Source organism: Balaenoptera musculus, chromosome X (assembly GCF_009873245.2).
Source record: "Balaenoptera musculus isolate JJ_BM4_2016_0621 chromosome X, mBalMus1.pri.v3, whole genome shotgun sequence".
Classification (NCBI taxonomy): Eukaryota; Metazoa; Chordata; class Mammalia; order Artiodactyla; family Balaenopteridae; genus Balaenoptera; species Balaenoptera musculus.
Genome location: NC_045806.1, coordinates 15,119,718 through 15,145,501, shown reverse-complemented (window position 1 = coordinate 15,145,501; position 25,784 = coordinate 15,119,718). Strand labels below are relative to the sequence as shown.

General features: G+C 38.3%; 1 protein-coding gene and 1 pseudogene across 2 annotated transcripts in view; both read right to left on the bottom strand.

Moving 5' to 3' along the window:
• CDKL5 (cyclin dependent kinase like 5) overlaps window positions 1-25,784 on the bottom strand; it is a 192,650-nt gene that overhangs the window by 49,036 nt on the left and 117,830 nt on the right. For both annotated transcript variants that reach the window (XM_036840690.1, XM_036840691.1), the window contains 3 exons: window positions 22,372-22,417; window positions 12,160-12,296; window positions 921-1,041 (listed from right to left, as the gene is read on the bottom strand). In XM_036840690.1, coding sequence (XP_036696585.1) covers window positions 921-1,041; window positions 12,160-12,296; window positions 22,372-22,417 — 304 coding nt within the window. The remainder of the gene's footprint in view (window positions 1-920; window positions 1,042-12,159; window positions 12,297-22,371; window positions 22,418-25,784) is intronic.
• LOC118889072 lies at window positions 6,018-6,507 on the bottom strand (annotated as a pseudogene).

Genomic DNA, 25,784 nt, shown 5'->3' with positions numbered 1-25,784 from the left:
ATGAAAGTCAAATGCAAGAGAAATACAAACTGTCTCTTTCCAGAAATAATAGGAGTTGACATTCTTCACATGACCTTTAAGCTATTCTTAAAGTGAGGCTATTTTTAAAGTGATATCCTTGTGTGCCTGTTTAGATAAATTAAAATGTAGTATTCATTTGTCTGATAATTCAAAGATAAGAAGTGGATACTGCAACATTTTCTGACAAACATCTTTTAGCTTCATTATTGTATCAATTTGTGTCCCTTGAATGCAAGAGATTACCAGGAAAAGATAAATGGTATAGATTAAAGATCTTGCTGAGCAAGTAATTTCCCTTTTACTGCTATAAACCACCCACTTCATGGCAATAAAGGACAAAATAGAACAGTTTATGGAAGTATAATCATGGCCTTTATGCAAGGTTGATCATGCCTACAACCTGCAAACAATGGGCACTTTTCATGAACAGGTAGGGAAAATCAGGAGGTAAAGGTACATACTAGAGATCTTGGTCTAAGAGGAAACGAGAAGTGACTGTCAATGGGGGCCAGTGACTTAGCACCACCTCTAAAGCCTGATTCTGGCTTGTTTCACATTACCTGGTCTACCTGCAGGACCAAAAGGCAATGGAGAGGGTAGTTCCCCCCCGCAAGTAAGCTTCAAAGTTTGCATTTGTTGAGTTCGTTTTATCACTAGGTGCTTCTGCTGTTGAAAGCGGATCTGGTTTTACAAACACAGAGATCTCACCATAATATCCAAATAAATGTGCAGTCCATCCTTTTGGTGGTACAAAAGGAGACTTGGAGCCCAAACAATGTTTCATATCCTATACTTTCAAAATGTATTTAATTTAAATGGAATGTCAGTGCCTGTGTGAAATATTTTGTTAACTTTATTTGATATTTTAATATTTTCCATTTCAAAAATTCCATACTTACCTCGATGAACAATATCATTCTTATGGCACCAGTGAATAGCTTTGATTAGCTGATAGATATAACTTTTTACTTTTTCAGGTGGAACTCCATTTGGCATTTCTTCCAGCAATTCAAGCATATTCTAAAAATTAAATAGAGAGCCATTGATCTCCAAAATTAGGTGGCACATAAATCATGTATTAACAATTTAAAAAAGCACCTTGGACGATAATTCATCTAATACACAGCATGCATATTTTAAAAATTGTTTTGCTTTCCATCTACAAGCTTTCTCGTGAAGCAGCATATTGTATTAAATCAAGGTTCTCTTTTAAGAGAAATTCCATTTTTACTACTCCCCAATGCTATCTCAAATAATAACCCTGTGCACTTTTCACTTTCCCTAAAACCTATCAGGCATCATTTTAGCCTAATTTCGAGGGAAAAACAACATAAAGTAGAGAAAAGACACTGTAATGTATAGAAGAGAGGGGAAACAGTCATTTTAACATAGTGCACTGTGCATCTCCAATAGAACTTTGAAATAAAACCAAGCCTTGAAATATTTCTGAGAGACCTGGAAAATATTCTTAAATGATCCCTAAGGTTAGCAGTGATCAATATAATCAGAACAAATATTTAAACAGGCTACAAAATACTGTTGAAATAAAAATTCACAGACTCCAAACAAACCGATATTCAAAAATCTTAGTCTGGAGTCAGAGACCATTCTAAAACTCATGCACATTTTTTAAGTAGAAATTCCACTTAACCAATTTCTGCTGAATTTCCAGATTAACTAAATATTCTCCATTCCCTCTGTAAAGCATAAGACTAAGGTCTACAGCATGATTAGAGCTTATTGTTTGTAGATGACCACCTAGGACAGCAGTTCTCAAAGTGTGATCTGTGGATCTCGGAGGAGGGGGGGTCTCAGAGGACCCATGAAATCAAAACTATAGTCATGACAGCACTCAGTAATTTGCCTTTTTCACTGTGTTGGTATTTACACTGATGGCACAAAGCAATGATGGGTAAACTGGTGGCACCTTAGCATGAATCAAGGCATTGGATTTTTCAATGCCACCACGTTACAGTTAAAAAAAAAAAAAAAAAAAAGAAAAAGGCCAATGTTAGTAAAGGATGTCTTTGATGAAGCAGTAAAAATTATTACTTTTATTAAATTTCAGTTCTTGAGTACATGTCTTTTTAGGAATCTACATGATAAAATGAGGAATACACATAAAGCACTTCTGCTGCATATCAAAATACGATAGCTGTCATGGGGAAAAGCACTTGGGTAACAGAGTTATAGACTGAACTAGTCATTTTTCTTCAGGTACACCATTTTTACTTGAAAGAATGACTGATACACAGGCATTTATGTTAACATGTAATGGGTCTATTATTATTTTTAAATGAATTAATAAATATTTTTATATTGCTCAGTTTTGACTTCTAATATGATAAATATTAATAGATAAAACTCACATAAATACAAAGCTCTTAGGGTTCCCAATAATGTTAAGACTGTAAATGGAGTCCTAAGACCAAAAAGTTGCTGCTCTACTACAACTTTACAATGTGGTTCCCACCAGTCAAGTTGTATTCATATAAACAATCAGTTGTTTATAATACTCCCATATGTATTTATAACAGATGCACTTGTTATTTTAATATAATTCAATATCATATAAACCAATGAAATAATGTTTTTAAAAAAGAGGTTTGCTGTTTACAAGAAAATGAAGTTTAATACTTTGAAAAGACGTAATACAGGAAAGCTACCACTCATAATGCTATCTAATCGATTGTGAGTGCAACAACTATAAAACACTGGCAAGGGACGGTGGTGTGGTACGGATTCTTCACTGAAACTGCTTTGCAATGTTTTTTTGTTTTTTAACATCTTTATTGGAGTATAATTGCTTTCCAATGTTGTGTTAGTTTCTGCTGTAATAACAAAGTGAATCAGCTATACGTTTACATATATCCCCATATCTCCTCCCTCTTGCGTCTCCCTCCCACCCTCCCTATCCCACCCCTCTAGGTGGTCACAAAGCACCGAGCTGATCTCCCTGTGCTATGCGGCTGCTTCCCACTAGCTATCTATTTTTAATTTGGTAGTGTATATATGTCCATGCCACTCTCTCACTTCGTCCCAGCTTACCCTTCCCCCTCCCCGTGTCCTCAAGTCCATTCTCTACGTCTGTGTCTTTATTCCTGTCCTGCCCCTTGGTTCATCAGAACCTTTTTTTCCTTTTTTTTAGATTCCATATATATGTGTTAGCATACAGTATTTGTTTTTCTCTTTCTGACTTACTTCACTCTGTATGACAGACTCTAGGTCCATCCACCTCACTACAAATAACTCAATTTCGTTTCTCTTTATGGCTGAGTAATATTCCATTGTATATATGTTACCACATCTTCTTTATCCCTTCATCTGTCGATGGACACTTAGGCTGCTTCCATGTCCCGGCTATTGTAAATAGTGCTGCAGTGAACACTGTGGTCCATGACTCTTTGAATTATGGTTTTCTCAGGGTATATGCCCAGTAGTGGGATTGCTGGGTTGTATGGTAGTTCTATTTTTAGTTTTTTAAGGAACCTCCATACTGTTCTCCATAGTGGCTGCATCAATTTACATTCCCACCAACAGTACAAGAGGGTTCCCTTTTCTCCACACCCTCTCCAGCACTTATTCTTTGTAGATTTTTTGATGATGGCCATTCTGACCGGTGTGAGGTGATACCTCTGTAGTTTTGATTTGCATTTCTCTAATGATTAGTGATGTTGAGCAGCTTTTCATGTGTTTGTTGGCAATCTGTATATCTTCTTCGGAGAAATGTCTATTTAGGTCTTCTGCCCATTTTTGGATTGGGTTGTTTGTTTTTTTGATATTGAGCTGCATGAGCTGCTTGTATATTTTGGAGATTAATCCTTTGTCAGTTGCTTCGTTTGCAACTATTTTCTCCCATTCTGAGGGTTGTCTTTTCATCTTGTTTATGGTTTCCTTTGCTGTGCAAAAGCTTTTAAGTTTCATTAGGTCCCATTTGTTTATTTTTGTTTTTATTTCCATTCCTCTAGGAGCTGGGTTAAAAAGGATCTTGCTGTGATTTACGTCACAGAGTGTTCTGCCTATGTTTTCCTCTAAGAGTTCTATAGTGGCTGGCCTTACATTTAGGTCTTTAATCCATTTTGAGTTTATTTTTGTGGATGGCGTTAGGGAGTGTTCTAGTTTCATTCTTCTACATGTAGCTGTCCAGTTTTCCCAGCACCACTTATTGAAGAAGCTGTCTTTTCTCCACTGTATATTCTTGCCTCCTTTATCAAAGATAAGGTGACCATATGTGCGTGGGTTTATCTCTGGCTTTCTATCCTGTTTCATTGATCTATATTTCTGTTTTTGTGTCAGTACCATACTGTCTTGATTACTGTAGCTTTTTTTTTTCTTAATTAATTAATTTATTTTTGGCGTGTTGGGTCTTCGTTTCTGTGCGAGGGCTTTCTCCAGTTGTGGCGAGCGGGGGCCACTCGTCATCGGGGTGCACGGGCCTCTCACTGTTACAGCCTCTCCCATTGCGGAGCACAGGCTCCAGACGCACAGGCTCAGTATTTGTGGCTCATGGGCTTAGTTGCTCCGTGGCATGTGGGATCTTCCCAGACCAGGGCTCGAACCCGTGTCCCCTGCATTGGCAGGCAGATTCCTAACCACTGCACCACCAGGGAAGCCCTACTGTAGCTTTATAGTATAGTCTTTTCTTTCTCAAGATTGCTTTGTCTATTCGGGTTCTTTTGTGTTTCTATAAAAATTGTGAAATTTTTTGTTCCAGTTCTGTGAAAAGTGCCATTGGTAGTTTGATAGGGATTGCATTGGGTAGTATAGTCATTTTCACAATGTTGATTCTTACAATCCAAGAACATGGTATATCTCTCCATCTGTTGGATGGAGAGATCTCCAGATGTTTGTATCATCTTTAATTTCTTTCATCAGTGCCTTATAGTTTTCTGCATACAGGTCTTCTGTCTCTTTAGGTAGGTTTGTTCCTGGGTATTTTATTCCTTTTGTTGCAATGGTAAATGGGAGTGTTTCCTTAATTTCTCTTTCAGATTTTTCAACATTAGTGTATAGGAATGCAAGAGATTTCTATGCATTCATTTTGTATCCTGCTACTTTACCAAATTCATTGATTAATTCTAGTAGTTTTCTGGTAGCATCTTTAGGATTCTCTGTGTATAGTATCATGTCATCTGCAGTGACAGTTTTACTTCTTCTTTTCCGATTTGGATTTCTTTTTCTTCTCTGATTGCTGTGGCTAAAACTTCCAAAACTATGTTGAATAATAGTGGTGAGAGTGGGCAACCTTGTCTTGTTCCTGATCTTAGAGGAAATGGTTTCAGTTTTTCACCATTGAGAACGATGTTGGCTGTGGGTTTGTCATATATGGCCTTTATTATGTTGAGGTAAGTTCCCTCTGTGCCTACTTTCTAGAGAGTTTTTTATCATAAATGAGTGTTGAATTTTGTTGAAAGGTTTTTCTGCATCTAATGAGATTATCATATGGTTTTTATCCTTCAATTTGTTAGTATGGTGTATCACATTGATTGATTTCATATATTGAACAATCCTTGCATTCCTGGGATAAACCCCACTTGATCATGGTGTATGATCCTTTTAATGTGCTGTTGGATTCTGTTTGCTAATATTTAGTTGAGGATTTTTGCATCTATGTTCATCAGTGATATTGGTCTGTAGTTTTCTTTTTTTGTGACATCTTTGTCTGGTTTTGTTATCAGGGTGATGGCGGCCTCGTAGAATGAGTTTGGGAGTGTTCCTCTCTCTGCTATATTTTGGAAGAGTTTCAGAAGGTTAGGTGTTAGCTCTTCTCTCAATGTTTGATAGAATTCGCCTGTGAAGCCATCTGTTCCTGGGCTTTTGTTTGTTGGAAGATTTTTTTTTTTTAAGCGTTTTGGTTATTTTTAGTTAAAGAAAAACAGCCTTTTCCAAGGGCAACAAAGTGAACTCAAAGTCAGAAGGAAACAGGGTGTGTGGGTTTCTCACAATCTCTTGCTCCATAAACCTGGATGTGATTTTCCTCCTGGAAAATCAGGTGCGACTGGCCAGCAGACGGGTGACTTTGGTGGGGTAGGTGGAGCTGCAGCCGGATTGGTCTGAGAGGGCTCTAAGGTGACTTCCATATGCCAGTCAGTTGACATGATTAACGCTATTATTCTTGAGGGGCATTAAATTAAGGAATGACGCAGGGAGCCAAGAGAGCGGCTTATTTGGTTGGTTCTCAATCACAATCAGGAAATAGTCTTTATCTGGTGCAACCATAATTTTATTTTTCTTGGAGCAAATTCGAAGGAAGGTGAGGTCATTCTGGGGGTCAATTTCACGCACGGTGCTCCGGGCCTTCTAGATGAAGTTGTGCATGAGGTTGGCGTACGGTGTGGTGTTGGGATTGTCCATGGTGCTCTTGATGGGAATGCCTTCTGTGTTCACCACGATGATTCCCTGCACGCCCTTCTGGCTCTGAATTTGCTTCAGTGTCTCCTCCACCTCTGCCATCTCGGACCGATCTGGTAGCTCCGCGTCACCAGCCCTCAGCTCAGTCCCTGTTGGAAGATTTTTAATCACAGTTTCAATTTCAGTGCTTGTGATTGGTCTGTTCATATTTTCTATTTCTTCCTGGTTCAGTCTCGGAAGGTTGTACTTTTCTAAGAAATTGTCCATTTCTCCCAGGTTGTCCATTTTATTGGCATATAGTTGCTTGTAGTAATCTCTCATGATCCTTTGTATTTCTGCAGTGTCAGTTGTTACTTCTCCTTTTTCATTTCTAATTCTGTTGATTTGAGTCTTCTCCCTTTTTTTCTTGATGAGTCCGGCTAATTAATGGTTTATCAACGTTGTTTATCTTCTCAAAGAACCAGCTTTTAGTTTTATTGATCTTTGCGATTGTTTCCTTCATTTCTTTTTCATTTATTTCTGATCTGATCTTTATGATTTCTTTCCTTCTGCTAACTTTGGGGTTTTTTGGTTCTTCCTTCTCTGATTGCTTTAGGTATAAGGTTAGGTTGTTTATTTGAGATTTTTCTTGTTTCTTGAGGTAGGCTTGTATTGCTATAAACTTCCCTCTTAGAACTGCTTTTGCTGCATCCCACAGGTTTTGGGTCGTCGTGTTTTCATTGTCATTTGTTTCTAGGTATTTTTTGATCTCCTCTTTGATTTCTTCAGTGATCTCTTGGTTATTTAGTAGCATATTGCTTAGCCTCCATGTGTTTGTATTTTTTACAGTTTTTTTCCTGTAACTGGTATCTAGTCTCATAGCACTGTGGTCGGAAAAGATACTTGATAAGATTTTAATTTTCTTAAATTTACCAAGGTTTGATTTGTGACCCAAGATATGATCTATCCTGGAGAATGTTCCATGAGCACTTGAGAAGAATGTGTGTTCTGTTGTTTTTGGATGGAATGTCCTATAAGTATCAATTAAGTCCATCTTGTTTAATACTTCATTTAAAGCTTGTGTTTCCTTATTTATTTTCATTTTGGATGATCTGTCCACTGGTGAAAGTGGGGTGTTAAAGTCCCCTACTATGACTGTGTTACTTTCGATTTCCCCTTTTATGGCTGTTAGCATTTGCCTTATGTATTGAGGTGCTCCTATGTTGGGTGCATAAATATTTACAATTGTTGTATCTTTTTCTTGGATTGACCCCTTGATCATTATGTAGTGTCCTTCTTTGTCTCTTGTAATAGTCTTTATTTTAAAATCTATTTTGTCTGATATGAGAATTGCTACTCCAGCTTTCTTTTGATTTCCATTTGCATGGAATATCTTTTTCCATCCCCTCACTTTCAGTCTGTATGTGTCCCTAGGTCTGAAGTGGGTCTCTTGTTGACTGCATATATATGGGTCTTGTTTTTGTATCCATTCAGCCAGTCTATGTCTTTTGGTGGGAGCATTTAATCCATTTACACTTAAGGTAATTATCGACATGTACGTTCCTATTACCATTTTCTTAATTGTTTGGGGTTTGTTATTGTAGGTCTTTTCCTTCTCTTGTGTTTCCTGCCTAGAGAAGTTCCTTTAGCATTTGTTGTAAAGCTGGATTGGTGGTGCTGAATTCTCTCAGCTTTTGCTTGTTTGTAGAGGTTTTAATTTCTCTCTCGAATCTGAATGAGATCCTTGCTGGGCAGAGTAATCTTGGTTGTAGGTTTTTCCCTTTCATCATTTTAAATATGTCCTGCCCCTCCCTTCTGGCTTGCACAGTCTCCACTGAAAGATCAGCTTTTAACCTTATGGAGATTCCCTTGGATGTTATTTGTTGCTTTTCCCTTGCTGCTTTTAATATTTTTTCTTTGTATTTAATTATTGATAGTTTGATTAATATGTGTTTTGGCGTGTTTCTCCTTGGATTTATCCTGTATGGGACTCTCTGTGCTTCCTGGACTTGATTAACTATTTCCTTTCCCATATTAGGGAAGTTTTCAACTACAATCTCTTCAAATATTTTCTCAGTCCCTTTCTTTTTCTCTTCTTCTGGGACCCCTATAATTCGAATGTTGGTGCGTTTAATGTTGTCCCACAGGTCTCTGAGACTGTCCCCAATTCTTTTCATTCTTTTTTCTTCATTCTGCTGTGAGGTAGTTATTTCCACTATTTTATCTTCCAGGTCACTTATCCGTTCTTCTGCCTCAGTTATTCTGCTATTGATTCCTTCTAGAGAATTTTTAATTTCATTTATTGTGTTGTTCATCATCGTTTGTTTGGTCTTTAGTTTTTCTAGGTCCTTGTTAAACGTTTCTTGTATTTTCTCCATTCTATTTCCCAGATTTTGGATCACCTTTACTATCATTACTCTGAATTCTTTTTCAGGTAGACTGCCTATTTCCTCTTCATTTGTTTGGTCTGGTGGGTTTTTACCTTGCTCCTTCATCTGCCTTCTAATTTTGCTTAACTTACTGTGTTTGGGGTATCCTTCTCACCGTCTGCAGGTTCGTAGTTCCCATTGTTTTCGGTGTCTGCCCCCAGTGGGTAAGGTTGATTCAGTGGGTTGTATAGGCTTCCTGATGGAGGGAACTGGTGCCTATGTTCTGGTGGATGAGGCTGGATCTTGTCTTTCTGGTGGGCAGGGCCGTGCCTGGTGGTGTGTTTTGGGGTGTCTGTGAACTTATTATGATTTTAGGCAGCCTCTCTGCTAATGGGTGGGGTTGTGTTCCTGTCTTGCTAGTTGTTTGGCATGGGGTGTCCAGCACTGGAGCTTGCTGGTCGTTGAGTGGAGCTGGGTCTTAGTGTTGAGACAGAGATCTCTGGGAGAGCTCTTGCTGATTGATACTATGTGGGGCCAGGAGGTCTCTGGTGGTCCAATGTCCTGAACTCGGCTCTCCCACCTCAGAGCTCAGGCTTGACACCCGGCCGCAGCACCAAGACCCTGTCAGCCACACGGCTATGTGTCAGGTTAGCCCGCTTCAGGGTAGTAGAGGCCTGGGTCAGACCTTGGAAGCTGATGGGGATTGAGGCCGACTCCTGGTCCAGGACAGGGCGAAGGTCCAAAGGAGGTGGGGCGGGCGTGTCCTAGGAAACGGTTGGGTCAATGCGTCCAGGCTGGGTGGGGGTGGTGCTGGGGAAAGGGAGGCCCAAGGATCTGGATCTAAGAAACTGGATGATGTTTTCCCAAGATTGCCAGGGCCACGAGTCAGGAATCGTCATGGAGAGAAGCCAAGGACAGTGCCAGGATCACACAGCTGGTAAATAATGGAGTTTGGCTTAAACTCAGGCCAGTCATCTCTGAAGCGCACATTTTTGTACCCTTATCCTATGCTACTCTCAAAGATTCTCAGCTGAAATAGTCCTGCCCCTGCTTCCTCAGCTCTTTCTGCTTTCCTCCATCCCAACATGCACAATAATATATTGCAATAAACTGTTTACTTGCCATTTCTTTGCAATGTTTTTAAGTTTTCACTTCACTTTAAAGAAACTGACACAGGATATCATTGATACATTATGGGTAGGATGTATGTAAGAAAACCCATCAGAACTCCAACCAGAAAATCAATACTCAAAAGGCCTTGACCCTGCCTCTAAAGAGAGTGGAAAGTGAATGTATATTGATATGTTTTAAGTTAAAACAAAATGTTTAAAGTATATATGCATCATTTTTTAGTGATTCTCCACTCAAATTGTCTTTTTCAATTAACAAATGCACAGGAGGTCCCAAATGCACAGGAGGAATAAGAGGGCTTTGTAATAAAGAACATAAATTGTATGTCTCATTTCATATTCAACTCTAAATTCCTGAGTTATAGAGAGGAATGTCCCCCAATATCCATTCTTCCCTTACTAGAGTAATACAACTTGTAAGTGGATGCCTCAGTGTCCAGAATGAAGAATACATTTTCTTTGTGCCTTGCAGCTAGTGTGGCCACGCAACTAAGTCCTGGCCAATGGGATGTGATAGCTGGAGCTCCATCTTGACCTTGAGGACAAGGGCCACATTTCAGGGGTGGTAGAGCAGAAAGGCAGAAGCAACCTGGGTCTCCTATGGCTGTGGAGCAGAGTTACCATACCCGCCTACCTTTGTATTTGTACCTGAGAGAGAAACTTCTATTTTGTTTAAGCCACTGTAATCCTGCGTCTCTGTTACAACCCCCTACCCCTAAGAGTATCTTTCTCCTTGCCCTCTTGAGACTCATTGTCAATCGTTAGGCACCGCCACTGATGGGAGGGTGATGGTCACCTTCCACTGAAAAACCATAAGGCCAGCACAAGAATCCCAGGCTCGCAGGTCAGAGGACTGGAGTTCTGGTAGCAGCTCTGCCACTTTCCAGCAGAGATTGGAGACATTACATAGTGTCTGATACACAGAGGTAATTTCTCCATTTGTTCATATGAAATTGTTATTAACCGTGAACAATCACCATGAGTAGAACAGAAATAAAAAAGATAACTGAAATAGATCTGTCAGAATTTTATTATTTGGCAGTGAAAACTGCAAACTGCATGATTATTTTTGACAACTAAAAAGTAAGCATCTGATTTTACAGCAATCCTTTTTTTATAACTTTTTTTTAAATATCAAACTTCAGTTTTATTTTGGTGGGAAATGCCCCTTAGGAAAACACCTAAATTGACACAGGAAAGGAAGCCTTTAAACAGATTTTTGAAAAGAAACATAAAACAGTGTTTTAAAACAACAAAGAGCCTTGTAATATTTTTTCAAGTTTTGCTTGTAATGAAATCACTATATACATATTAATTAGAAAAATAACTTGTAAAGGTTGAATTAATTAAAAAGCCACATTACTGGTCAGCCGTCTTGGCAACACTGCTTTCCATTTCGTGATGATGATGCTGGTGGTGCTACTCTGTCATTTATGACATAAAAAGCACCTGGGAATTGACTAAAGCAAAGATAAACCTCTCCAGTCTTAATCTTCTTTAGATAATAACAGGAAATCAGCAGGAGCCACCTTTACTCACGAAGGAAACCTGTAAAAGTTCTGTCTGACTCCAGTTTATTCTACTCTTGTTAAGGCACTTAGTTCTTGACAATAACCAACTGTGATAAGTCAGCTGCTGTCCAAGAAATTCATAGGCACACAATATTGTTTACTGTATCGGACATTTGCCCTTAGGTCATATGATTAAAACTGTCACTAAGAGTTAACAATTAAAAAAAAAAATTGAAGCAATTACAGAGACAACTCGAACAATGTGTGCTTTTCTTTTTTTCTCCCACGCTTCTAATTCCTTACTTGTGGTCACATCTACCTCCTCAAGCTTTACCTTATGGCTCCTGGCACATCTTCTTCCCTCAGATAAAGCCACGGCACTGGCAATTCACAAAAGGCTGCTTCATGAGCCCGCTCATTAGCCACTGTAGGTCTGATTCAGACACCCATCCTATGCCTGTCATCACTGTCAATTTACGTGCCTCTCCCTCAGAGGCCTTGCTTAGGTTTAATTAAAATAAACCAAGTCTAAAAATTACTTGTTGAAGATAGAGTCTAAGACTTCAGAAGTCAAACCAATACATTGTTTAAATTTATCTCTCTACAGTTAAATTGTACAAAATCCTTCAATATATTTTCAGGACTTCTAATGATTATGGGTACTACTGTCATTTTTAAAGTCAGATTATGAGCACAATGACAAGTCATACTAGATAATAATACTTTCTTTAATAGTATCAGAAACAGCCCTAAATAAAAGAATGAGGCAAATCTCTATTGCGTCAGTTAGTGACTTACTTTTTCAACATACTCAAACACCAAGTACAATTTCCCCCTCCGACGAAAGGCTTCCTTTAACTCCACAATGTTTTCCTGCTTGAGAGTACGAAGCATTTTAAGCTCTCGTAAAGTCGTTTCCTTGACTTCTTCATTTTCTAGAATGTAAACAATGGTGAATAGAGTAAAATTAAAGCTTTCAAACCACTATTCAAAAAATTCTAAGAACATTGAAAACATACCAATTTCACTTTCCACTTTGAGTACTTCTGCATAAGAAGTCCAAGGATGGAATATTCAATATCACATTTTCTTGTTGAAAGGATCAAGAATAAGAAACTTAAAGAAGAAAAGGCTTACTTGACCAGCATGAACCTAATTTTCTGCTTGTATTTTCTTATACTGCTTATTGCAAAGTGTTTATGTAAAACAGACTTATAGATACGACATATAAATCCACTGTCATTTTAACTCTAACACTACATACTGAGAAAGAAGGAGTTTAAAAGGGTAAAAAGGAATTAACCACATCAGTGTGCAGAGGAGCCTTTATGCAACATCTGTAGCAGTTGATGTTTCAAAGTTTGGCCTGAAGCTTTGTCTTAAAAGAGCATTTTATTCCCCAGGCTGCATGTGAGTCACCTCTGTAAGCAGAGGTCATATGCCAGGCATGCACAATGCAGGTCACAGTCAAGTTGCAGGGAACTCTAAGGGTGTCTGATCTTCTCTTTGAATAGCGGCTGCTGCATGTTCCTGCTGTCCTCCTGTGGCACGTCCGTCTGTCCATCCCAGGTAGTGTAGCTGTACTGGGATGGAGAACTTATGCTGAACCAATACACCCTTTCGTATCATCAACTCCACTCATGATAACCCCCACAGACACAGAGGAAGGACAGAAGTCACATTAACTCTAATGGATCAATTGGCAGGGGAGCAGGGAAGGCAATATTTCATGTTAAAGGAGTTTTTATAATAGCTTTAGATTTAGCCAGGAAATTCTAACAGTCATGTTTACATATGTATATACAAGGAAGGATACAGGTTCATAATCCCTTATCTGCATTCCAAAAACCAAAAAAAAAAAAAAAAAAAAATCAGTCTAAAAATTGAATACTTTTTCTAACTTTAAGGCAAATCTCTTTAGAGGCAAATCCTGAACTAATACGAGACCACTGACAGTCTTTGTTTATCCTACTTAGTATGAATATTGATATGTTGTGCTTTAGAAATAATACCTGATTACAGGATGCTAAAGTGACATGCCATATTTCCATTCTAAAATCTAAAAGTTATGAATTCTAGAATACATTTGGCCCCAAGGTTTTGGGTAATGGTCAGAATCCTAGCTTGAAAGTCTAAGCTGTGTAACCCTCAAGTTCAGGCATGTCTGGGAAGGTAGAAAATAGTTTGGGGACAGGGACGAGAAAGATGAAGATGCCTTCAAGGAAGATATGTTTCCTAAGCACGATACACAAGAGAAAAGAACCTAAATGGGGCCAAAGGGGGAGGGGAGATCCTAAATGCAATACCAGGAGTACTTCTCAGATTATGGTCGTACCTCACAGTGCAGGATCTTAGTTCCCAGACCAGGGATTGAACCCGGCCCGGCAGTGAAAGCGCCAAGTCCTAACTACTGGACCGCCAGGGAATTCCCCTAACCCCCATTCAAACTGAGTTTAAAGAAAAGAGACTATAACAAAACCATGGGCTTGGCAGTAGCCCCAGAATATCTGTAACAAACAGAAAACAAAGTCAACACTCCTTTGCGAAACGGTTACACCAGGGAAATATTCTCCCTACTTCAAGAAAGCTGTTGGAGAATGCTGGAGCACAGATTAGGAAAGGAGAGAGATACTGCCTATCAGAAGGCAGGAAGCAGCAGTAGCAAAGGCTGACAGTAGCATAGCCCACATCAGGGGGGTCAACTGGGAACTGGGTACTCACAGGGCCCATGTCAGAGCATGAAACAGGGGGGCCACCTGGCAGTAGGGGCAACGTGCGTGACATGACTAGGGGACTTCCTGAAGTGGCTGAGAGGCTTGTGGGGGGGATAAATGTCCAGCTGTTCTGCAAATTGGGGCTGCACCAGAGAAGTAGTATTTTGTAACTGTCAGAACTGCTAAAGCCTAGGGAAGCTAAAAGTCTTCAGTCTTATGAAGAAGGTTAACCTGCTTCTCTGCTGTCCCATCTGAGTTACTCCCAAGGTTAGGGTAATCAAACTAAAATCCACCTGTCTCTAAGATCTGCCACACAGATCTCAATACGAAGCAAATAAAATTACTTCTAATAAGGAAGTAATTCAGCAAGAGACAACTATACTACTCATGACCTGATCCTTGTCTGCATTTCCATCCCCATCTCATGCCCTTCTCTCCCTCCCTCACGTTAGTCTTTCGGTTCCCAAAATAGCCCCAAACTTTATTTTTCAAACTTGGGGCCTTTGAGCTTGTTCCCTCTGCCGAGAACTCTCATTATACTACCAGACTCTTTACAGGGCTGGCTCCTTCAGGCTGCAGTTTAAGTGTCACTTGATCACTAAACCAAAGCAAGCCTCCATCTCCATGCTAATCCGAGAGCTCTAGGAGGACAGGTCTAAGTTCTGCTTGCTGTTCAACAACACGCACCCAACCACCTAGGACCGGACCCGGCACAGAGGGGATCAATAAATACTTCCTACACGAATGCCTTCACTGGTGCCATGAGGAAATCCTTGCCCATATGTGGCTAGCTCTTATTCCCTTAAAACATGGGAAGCAGCAATGTGATAGCAAACAATAGGCACTTTGCCCTCTCAGTTTTGAGGACACTGCTTTCAATCTTCTCTCTCCAGAACTTTGAAAGGCAGCTTTTCAGACAGTTAAGACAAACTGAATTTATTTTCCCCTATTCACCTCTGCCCCGGTAAGTCTTCTACAATATGTGATTATAAAAAATGGAGGCTCCAGAAAACCGACTGCACCAAGAGTCAAGAACACATATATATTCGGTCATTAGAACATCCCTAAGCTATGCTGGAGCTGGTTACAAATAAATGGTGCAACAAAGTCAAAGGTAAATAAAGTTGGAATACCTCTTCTAATCAAAAGCTTGGCGAATTCTTGGCACTGAAAAAAGGGAGCTTTGTATCATTAGCAACTTGTGGCAGTTTCACCTTGCTAACAGATAAAGCCAAATGGCCAAAGCAGAATGGCTATCGTAGAAGGAACGTTGGAGTAGGATCTGGGAGACCTAGATTTTGGACCCTTTTAACCAGATAACACTGTAACATGTGACTTTGGGCAAGCCATTTAACTTTTCATTCATAAAATAACTAAATGGGCACTCCTCTGCACCCACACATGTACCCTAAAAAGTCCCATGGCCTTTTCCAAATCTAATAATCCATGATTTCTCTTCATTAAAATCTCATTGATTATGAGCCTAAACCTCACTGAATTTTGGTACTTTGTTATATATATTTATATCATTCGAATCTATACTGACTTTGCTAAACAATGGCTAGAGAGAAAAGGGAAACAAATCTTCAAAAAGAAGCTCACAAAATCACTTAGCATGCAGAGCCAAAACCACCTCATTTGAGCAGTCATCTTGTTTAGGAAATGAAGTCTCCTCTAATTTATGTCAGTCAAAGTTATTAAAAGTTGAGGTAAGCACTTCGGCACTAAGATTGTAATGAATGGGAACAGGTAGAAAGTGGAGTTATTAATTCCCTAAGTGCAAGCAAAATGCACACTCTTCATTATTTGGAAGTCCTATCATTTTGTTCCTCTGAGTACTTTTAAGGTTCCTGGCCTACCCCCTGTACTTTATAATGAAAATTGTGGCACTAAATGATCAGATGATTGGGAAAAGGAATGAACATTCCACTTACAAATGCTTCTCTCCTCAGAGGTTCAGAAAGTAGCAAAGCTGCTGAGTGAGCCAGTTTTTTAAAGGTGGAAGCACAGCCCACTAAAGAGGGCACAAACACCCCTGCCTTTCAGTTGAAATAATCTCATGGCTTTTTATTTAGGCTAGGCTCCTCCAGTTCACAAATGAAGAAACCAAGTCTACAAAGAATAACTTTCTCAGGGTAAATGAAGGGAATGTCACACCGAGTAGAACACAGGGACGGAGGCGCCTTGGTGTAAGGCAGTGAGCGAGCTTTGGAGAGTGAGTCGGAACACCCAAGTCGGAACACCCAAGTCTAGACTCTGCTTCTGCTTAACTATGTGGCAAAGCAGTATGGTGTGGGCGGAAGAAAAACTCAGTGAAGATCCTGGGGTCTGTGTCTTAGTCTCAGTTAATCACATACTAGCTGTGGTTCCTCAGCTGTAAACTAGAGTTAGGGTTCTACTAGATGATGCTGAAGGTCCCACCATGTGATTCCTGCTTATGTGCATGCTGATGGACCTGGTCATCAATTACCATGGAGGGTGTTTAGCTTAGTACAGGCAGCAATTATGACAAAGTTATAGAAATTCTATTGAGTGATGACTAAATGGCATGGTAGAAGAAGGACATTAAGTTAAAAAAAACAAAAACTAACCTATTTCTAAGCTTGCCAGTAAGGCTGCAAGTTAACACACCTAAAAAGCAAGAAGGGAGATTCAAAGTAAAAGAAAACAATTTTTAAGAATAAAGATCACAGGAGCAAAAGAAATGCAAAGATAAGTAAGTGACGAAAAGAGAAAAATCTAAAGATGAGCAGAAACTCTTCTGTAAAACTATTTTTAAAGAACTGTGGGCTTAGAAAAGAAATCCAGAAATAACTATAACCTACTTTATGAAATCACAAACCTGACATTTTTGTATAGCCAAAGAGGTCCCCCGTAATGGACCTTTAAACAGGTACAAAGTGGGGAAAAGTCAAGCCATCCTTGCACAAAACCATAAGGGTGCCATTTTTGAGTCTGGTTGCCCTGACTGAAGAAGGAACATCAACAGGAGGCAAGTAACATGGCCAGGGGGTTTTGAATGGTGGTGCTGCTGTCATATATACCAAAAATGATGAGAAAACTTAAATCTTCAGAGATGAAGGCCAGGTAAAGCACAGTGGAAATGTATTAAACCATGAAAGGTGCAAAATGTTCACCAAATCTTAGAAGAATCCCTGAAGTTTGAAAGAGATCCATTTTGGTCATTAAAAAGAAGTGTGGTGAAATCATGACTAGCCAGAATGCTCAAGCTTAGTTAATTGATTTCTCTATTTAACCAAGGTTTGGAAAGTTTGTCTCAAAGCCTCTCTTACAGAGAAATCCGGTTCTTGAATTTAAAGATTATAAACCCTTGTTTTCTACAAATATACAAAATAAGAGACTGGAGTTCCCCTGATCCCAAGATCAGAATAGAGCTGTCTAGTGTCTGGGTAAAAATAAGGATGAAATAAACTGGAGCAAAGAACAGATGATCAATTAAACATTTTCTCATGATTAAGAACAAAGATGTCCATTCCAAGGGAAAATATTTATCTACAGAAACATAAGCAGCAGCAGAATATGAAATGCAAGCAATTTTATTTGATATAAAAGCAAAGACACAACCTAAATTCCATGTTAACCATGGATTACCACACAGCTCCCTGAGAGTCAGCCTCCTTGCCATGTACGGAGGCCCAGTGACAAGTGGGGAGGATCCCTCCTCACCCCATCACCCATACATTCAGGAAGGACTGAAAAGTTCAAATAAACAGAAGGTATTGTCACATCAGAAGATCCAAATGTTTGTCAAATATAAATTTTAGACCACAGGACTTCTTCAATTAAAGGTTAAACAATGTTTTCATTCTTGCTGGTCCAAAGCTATCTAATCTATATCAGTGCTCTTGGATTATTTAAAAAATTGAGGACCGTAGACACTGGCACATGTGTGTACGTGAAAATGATGATCCAATAGTGATAGAAGATTATCATCTGAACATCAAATCTCATTGTGCAAGATTGGAATTATAGGAAAGGTAGGAGGATTAGGCTAACTTTATTATTATACATAGTCTGAAAAGTACCTTTTAACTAAATAATCTCTAGTATCTTTTTGGTCTGTGGTCATTTTTCTCCTCTCAGAAAAATCCAAATATGTACTGAGCAGAATTAATTCTATGGAGGGGACTTCCCTGGTGGCGCACTGGTTAAGAATCCGCCTGCCAATGCAGGGGACACGGGTTCGATCCCCGGTCTGGGAAGATCCCACATGCTGCGGAGCAACTAAGCCCCGTACCCCACCACTACTGAGCCTGCGCTCTAGAGCTCACGAGCCACAACTACTGAAGCCCATGTGCCTAGAGCCCGTGCTCCACAACAAGAGAAGCCACTGCAATGAGAAGCCCGCACACCGCAATGAAGATTAGCCCCCCCTCGCTGCAACTAGAGAAAGCCTGCGCGCAGCAACAAAGACCCAACACAGCCATAAATTAATTAATTAATTAATTAAAAAAAATTTCTATGGAGACTTCTGGTCGGTTAGGTATTTATTAGTTAATGTTTCTATGTGGGAATTTACATTAATAGACAAATTTATAATACTATCATTCAGGATATCATTAAGAATTCATTATCTATCTGAGACTCCACATTTGTGATGATGTATAAAGAAGCAAAAGTCATCAAAACAAGAAAATATTAACAAATGAAGTGATCTCAAATAAAACTGTCATCACTCAAACATTCCTTCCTTTTAACAGGTGTTGATTCCCACCAGTGTGTCAAAGTCTTTCAGGGAAAATCACAGGCACACACTGATAAATGATCTGATGGTGTTATATCAGCTAACAACTGGAGAATAAAAAACGAACAAGGATGAAGACAAAAAAACAGGAACATACAAAAACCAAGAGAAGAGTGACAAAGCCTTTTGTATATTTTTAATGACCTTTTTATTGTGGAAGTCATTCACTGACCTAGCCTACAATTTTACTGTAAAAATTGCCCCACCCTGCCAAAAGATAACAATTGATTCTTTTTTCTAAGAAACAGTACATAGTTGCTATTATAATCTAAATTGTGTTAACTATAAGATAAACTTATTTTTATAATTTTAGTTTCATTTTTTCAACTTAAACTCCCGATCTAACTTTTTATTTACTATGAAATTTTGGTTTCCATTTTAAATAGTAATCTATTGTCCTGGGATAATAAGGACTTCTTGAACTAAATAGTGGTTTACCTTAAAATGTTGTTTTAAAAATGTTTCATGCAAATTTGTGCATACATATGAATTTAACAAGAAAACAGGACATTATCATAATCTTTTAAAGCTAACAGGAGGTAATATATACTCATAAAATATTCCTTGATATAATCAGCATAAGAATACTTGATTAGCTTGAACGTGGGTCAGACCAATTTCAGATCCTATTTCAGTTTAACAGTGCTTTCACAGGATTATTTCATTACCTTCACGAAGATTTTTAAACATTGGATTTGGAAAAGTCACTACCAAAATATCAAAAGAATATATTCAGAGTACCTAATAAAAGAAATTCATGAGAGCTATATGACAATAAGGGCAATATTATCATGAAACTGTATTTTTTATTATAATTAGCCTGACTAAAATTTAAGATGATAAACTGATACAGAATTAAGGGGTTTACATAGGGGTTGAATGGACATCCTCACCTATACTAGACTATCTATGTACACTTCACACTCCAAAAGGGTGTTTACCACACATTTTCCCTTACTTTCCATTAAGCATGATACTACTCTGGCGGGAGGAAAAGGGTAAAGACAGAAAAGATTGTGTGAGATCTCCCAGGGAGAACTGGAAACAATAGGAAAGTGTGCCTAGAATAGGCTTGGAACTAAAAAGTTATGAATAATTGGATATGTTTTTAGATTCTATTGCTGAAATATTTAGGAAGTGTCCCTCTGGAAGTATGTATAGGCGCACTTACAAAGCTGTCCATCTGCAAAGTGGGTGGGTGATGCGGCTGCATGCCTGTGAGGTATGGCAACTGATAATGGCCCAGCAGAAATGAGGGCAGAGTGGATTCATGTTTTGTCAGCTCAGTGAAATAAAAACTGATCAAATGTTTCCTATAATGTTTAGACTATCCATACACCCCTGGGATGCCAGAGCTAGAAACAATCTCTCTCACCTCAAAATTATACAAAGTCATTCAGGCACTGACTGCTTTCTACTCCGTTTTACTGCTTTTTATTTACAGGTCTTAATTCTGTTAATAGGTCAGAAGTTTCTTGAAAGTATCCAGACCTGATTTACCTTCACTGTTCTTATAGCACCTGACTCAGTGCTCAATGAATTTTTCTTTTCTTTTTTTTTTTTTTGGCCGCGCCACACGGCATGTGGGATCTTAGTTCCCCTGATCAGGGATCGAACCCGAGCCCCCTGCAGTGGAAGTGCGGAGTCTTAACTGCTGGACAGCCAGGGAAGTCCCCAGTGCTCAATGAATTTTAACAGATACACTACTGATTGCCAATCTGAAGGTACTGTAATTCAGGGACTAATATATTGTTTAATTGAAGCTAAGAACTGGTATTCATAGGATAGAGGTTGTGAAGAATTGGGTATTTAGTTTTCTTAAAAACAGCAATGACATACATGGCCTAGATTGCACTGCTTTTCAAAAATTTGATGACAATTATTATTTTTGGTGGTAGCTGATGGTTGACAATGTGCCTTACAAGATGAATGCACAGCCAGAAGTCTTTATATACAGGCAAAGGTTATGCTTTGATCTACTGTTGCAACCACTCTTTTTAGTAGATCACCATTTGTCTCCTGGCCACCTGCGGTTAGCCCAAAGCCACTGCTCAAAGAGCTTATTTCCAGTGGTCTCCTAGGGGGTTGGCCTGGGGCTATTGCTTCCCACTAGACTACAGGTACATGATTGGAAGCAGGGCTTTTTTGGTTTTTGTTTTTAAAGAACAAGCTAAAGTATTTTTTTGTTGCCTTCTCCTTAAGGCTGCCAAGCCAATGCTAAAATTCCTGGCTGACGTGCTTGTGCTCCACATAACCAGCACATCAGAGCTGGGTTACATCAAATACTACTGCATCTACCCCAGGAGTTGTTAGCGAGGCCCTTTTGTTATTTAATGTTTGCTAAGTCTCTAAGGTAGGGGTGATGAAACTTCACAAATACAGAGGCTGGTGTCTTACAGCACAGTCACTGTGTGCTGATGAAGGTAGGCTATGAATGCCTATTGTCACACTTCCAATTAGATATGAAGGTTGATGCTATGGTGGGGCCTCTTACTCCTGCAGCACTTGTTTTCAAATGGCAGGTTGTGACTCATTAGTGGTGACATCAACGTATTTCATGCCAAAATAGGCACTTATATGAATTTATATGAGCAAGAAAGAACAGAAAATGGAGAATCTCACATTAATAAAATAAATAATTCTGTGAAACTTTTGCTTCAGTTATATATATGACATTATGTATGAGGATACTGTGTAGGAGGTAAAAAATACTTCTGCTGTCGGATCTCTGTCAAAAAAAAAAATTGAAAAAATGCTGCCTAGAGCTTCTTAAAGGCCATGTGTGTCTTTGTGGTCAGTTTTTCTACTTGGCTGTATTTGGATGGCCAAGAGTCTGGATTTAAAACCTAATGGCCTAATGAAATGCTTTATTTATTTTTTCTTTTGTACATTACTTTTTTTTTGGTGCACTATTTTTGTTGTTGTTGTTGTTAATCCTTTATTTTAAACTTTCTTGTCCAGGATAGGGTAATTTTAATACTCCATTTGAAATGGTCTGGATGTGTGACCAAAGCCTCCAAGTATGGTATTTCTTCTTGAAAAGCTTTTATTTTCCCAATAAGTTATTCTAAATATAAAACCATTCCCTCTGTACTGTTTACATACCACTTACCTTTATATTTCTAGCTAACTAGGAAGCAGAGATCGCAGTAACCAATACTGAAGCCTTTAACATAACACTTGCTACTTGTGTGAACCCAGGAAGTATTTACTTCAAGTAAGTTTTATCATTTTAAACTGTTAGTATTTAGAAACAGTGTAAATAGCATGTTTTCTATCCAGCATTTGAAGCAAGATTTCCAGTGTTGACTGTCCCTTAAAACACAAGATGAATTTTCTGATATCATGAGATTTGAAAAGATTCACACGGGAGGAACTAAATGTTTCAAAGCAAAGCATGATGATAATTAAGATATATTTACTGAGATTGAGACCGTAAAATCTGAGGAACAGAGTCTAATCAGCTAGATTTCATCTCTTCCATATTCTATTCACAAAAACTAAATATAAAAAGAAAAAGTATATATATACCTTCACTGTCCTTGAATTTCTTGATTGCCACAATTTCATGCGTTTCCTGCAAAGGAAAAGAGGCAGAAGAAAAGTCATTCTCCAGTGTTTTTCAAACTGGGAATCCCAACTGTCTGGGGGTACATTCTGAAACAGAGTAGCAAGAACCCAGAGAATAAAAAATAAATCCTCCTCTTCCCCAGTCCCTCATTTCTCAGTTCCAAAATTCTCTTTCTTACTACCCTGCAGGCATTGTCAGGGAAGGAAAAGGAGAAGGTGGAGGGGCTGGGGGACGAAGAACAGATTTGGCAATAGAATATGGATGAACCAGCAGTGTCAATGTCTTGAGACTACGCAAAAGGGCCAGGATGGCTGACAATAGACTGGTATCTATACTGCCATCTGAAACCCAGGGACACATTTAATTGGGTTTCTAAGACCAGAGGAAAGGCTTCTATAATACTTGGTAGTTGCTGGTAGCAGAATACCTCTTCCAAGTCTCCTCCCTTCACTTACCTCTTCCTAACAAACCTATCTAGTTGTTCACCAGCTCTTCCCCATTGATAGGCATTTCATATCCAAAGTGGGATAAACATTTGCCACCAAATACCAATCACCAACTTTCCCCTGCCTTTATTTAGCTCTCCTGAACTAGCAGAAGTAGTTGGTGAGAAGAACCCTATTTTAAACTGAAAACATCACAAATCCTTTTTTCTGGTCTTTTTTGGCTGGAAGACAAGAAAATAAGGGCTGGGAAGGAAATGAAAATGCTAAAGATTAAGTATAACTAGGCTAAATAATTCATGTAAGATATTCTAGTCTATAAAAGGAACAAAAAAGCTTTTGGTAAAATAATATATAGATTCTTCAAAGCCAACATGTCATATAAAAAGGTCTTCTGAATGATTCAGGCCTGTTCTTTTTTACTCTAAGTGGGTATACTTTCAGATCTGTAAGAGCAAATCTTTTATAAAACTTTGTCCCTGCATCAAAACAAAGACTTGAAAAACAGACACAATACGAGGCAATAACCAACAGGGTACAAAATCATTAACTTATTAAAAATATATGCTTTTCTCCTAGATTCCTTACAAAAGCAAAGAGAATCAAATAAGTAGGGGGGGAAAAAAGAAGTTTTAAAAAAGCTACCATTTCAGTCATTATGCTGAAAGACAAACTCTGAGTTGTAACTATATCTGTAAATCAAACCCTGTTTCTCACCTGCCCGTTGAAAAAAGAAGAAAATACCAGCTTTCATATTGGTGTTACAGGGGGAAAATTATCTGAAAGTGCTATAGGCTATTAAGGAAAAAGATTCTTATTAAGGTTATTATGTTTTTGTTTTTAAGGGAGGAACAGAATTGTAGAGTACAGAGAGCTTTGGGGATACAATTTATTTGTACATCAGCAGACCTTCTGACTTAAACTCAGCCACCCAGGTACTTTCTGATATTGTAACTGTTTCATTATTGAGAAGGAATAACTGCAAAGTCAAAGTGATGTGGAGGAAGATCACCTAGAATATTAGTAGAGGTAGTACCAGGTAACTCTGCTAGGTATGCTACTCTCTCTTAATACACTGACACTGTTTTCTTACCCTGCTCCTTTTCAAATGGCTCTAGCTAGCAACCCACCTGCGGCCTAAGAGACACAAAGCCCTAGATAAAGAAACTGCTCACAGCACAAAGAAAGGGGCAACAGGATCGCATCCAGGAAGAGAGGAGGACTGCCCACATTTCAACTGAGTGTTGTTTCAGGTACCATTTCATCCTATATTGCACATTTTTTAAATGGCATCCTAAGTGTTAAAACTTTGCCTGATTTTATAAAAGGTCTTGCTTAGGTCAAAACTGTCCACTGATATGACTACATATTTAAATTTATGACTACCATCTTGAAGAAAGAAATTCATCAGATTTTTTTCTCCTGGCATCTCATAAATAGAATTTACAGTATAAAACAGTTGCCCGAAGGGGGGTCAAATAAGATGAAATGTTTATTCTTTTATTTATCCTTTCACCGATACCATGAAAATCCTCTTTCTCCTCAACACTCACACACAGACACATACACACTCAATATGGTTTATACATTTACTTATAGAACGAAGCCAAACAGACGGAAGTTTTCTACATAAAATCCAATGTTTGGTGGAAAACACATGCAATGAGGGCAGAAGATGCTGGGAAAAATTTAACATTTTACTTTTATTCAAACTACTTATAAAAATAATACAAACTCATATAAAAGAACATAAAGGGGTATAAGAGTATAAAAGGAACATAAAAAGAAATAAACTATATAACCCTTCCTAATAACATTTTGGTATATTTTCTTCCAGTAAATTTTTCTCAAATTGGAAGAATTTGAGAACACATATATTGTGCTGTATGTTGCTTTTATTTCACTTGATATTGTATAAGGAACATTTGACCTGTCATTAAATAATTTTTAAAACCACCATTTTTAATGGATGGTTATTTAACCAGTCTATCAATGAACATACTTCAACATCTGCATCTTCATTTCCATAAAGTAAATTCTGTAACTGATATAACTGGGTTAAAGGGTATGAACGGTAAAGGCTCCTAATACTGCCAAACTGATATCCAAAAATATATCATTTTACAGTTCCCTTCAGCAGCATGAGAACCCACGCTACAACCATAGCCAACACTAAATACAATCATTAAAAAAATCTTTAGACACCAATGAGATCAAAGGTTTGCTTCTATGAACTGGTAAGTGAAATAAGGTGTACTGACCTTAATGTTTTTCTTACTGATTCATGAATGTGAACTTGTTGACAAATTTTGTTACAAATATTTTCCCCAGATTGTTGTGGACATGGAATTATTTAGGGTGTTGTTGTTATTGTTGCTGAACATAGTTTATTACTATATAGTCAAATTTATTGATACATGCCTTTGTTATTAGGTGCACAACTTTTGTGCTCAAACTCCTTACTTAGCTTGTATATGATTAATATTCATCCACATCTATCTGTCTCGATATTTCAATGATTTAATCTTGTTCCTTAAGCCTTTATTCCCTTGTAATTTATTTTAATATGCTATATGGTGAGGGAATCTAAATTTAAATTTCTAAAAACTGAACCAATTTTCCCAGTACCTTTTAGCATGGATTTTTAGTTCTGCTGCATCTTAGCATCCTTATATATATATACTCTAGATTTCCTTTCAGAGCTTTTTAATCTAGTCTATACTATTGACCTGTTGATTCTTATGCCAGAACCAGTTTAAATTACTGTGACCTTAAGCTGTTTTTAAATTACTCTGGGGTTACTGACCCTGATACTTCTTATATCATTTTGTTAAATAAATCTATTATTGAGAATAGGTTTTGGCTGCTATATTTAATTTGTAATTACACACACATGAGCTATTATATTTAGTCTCCATTTCTTTTTTTTT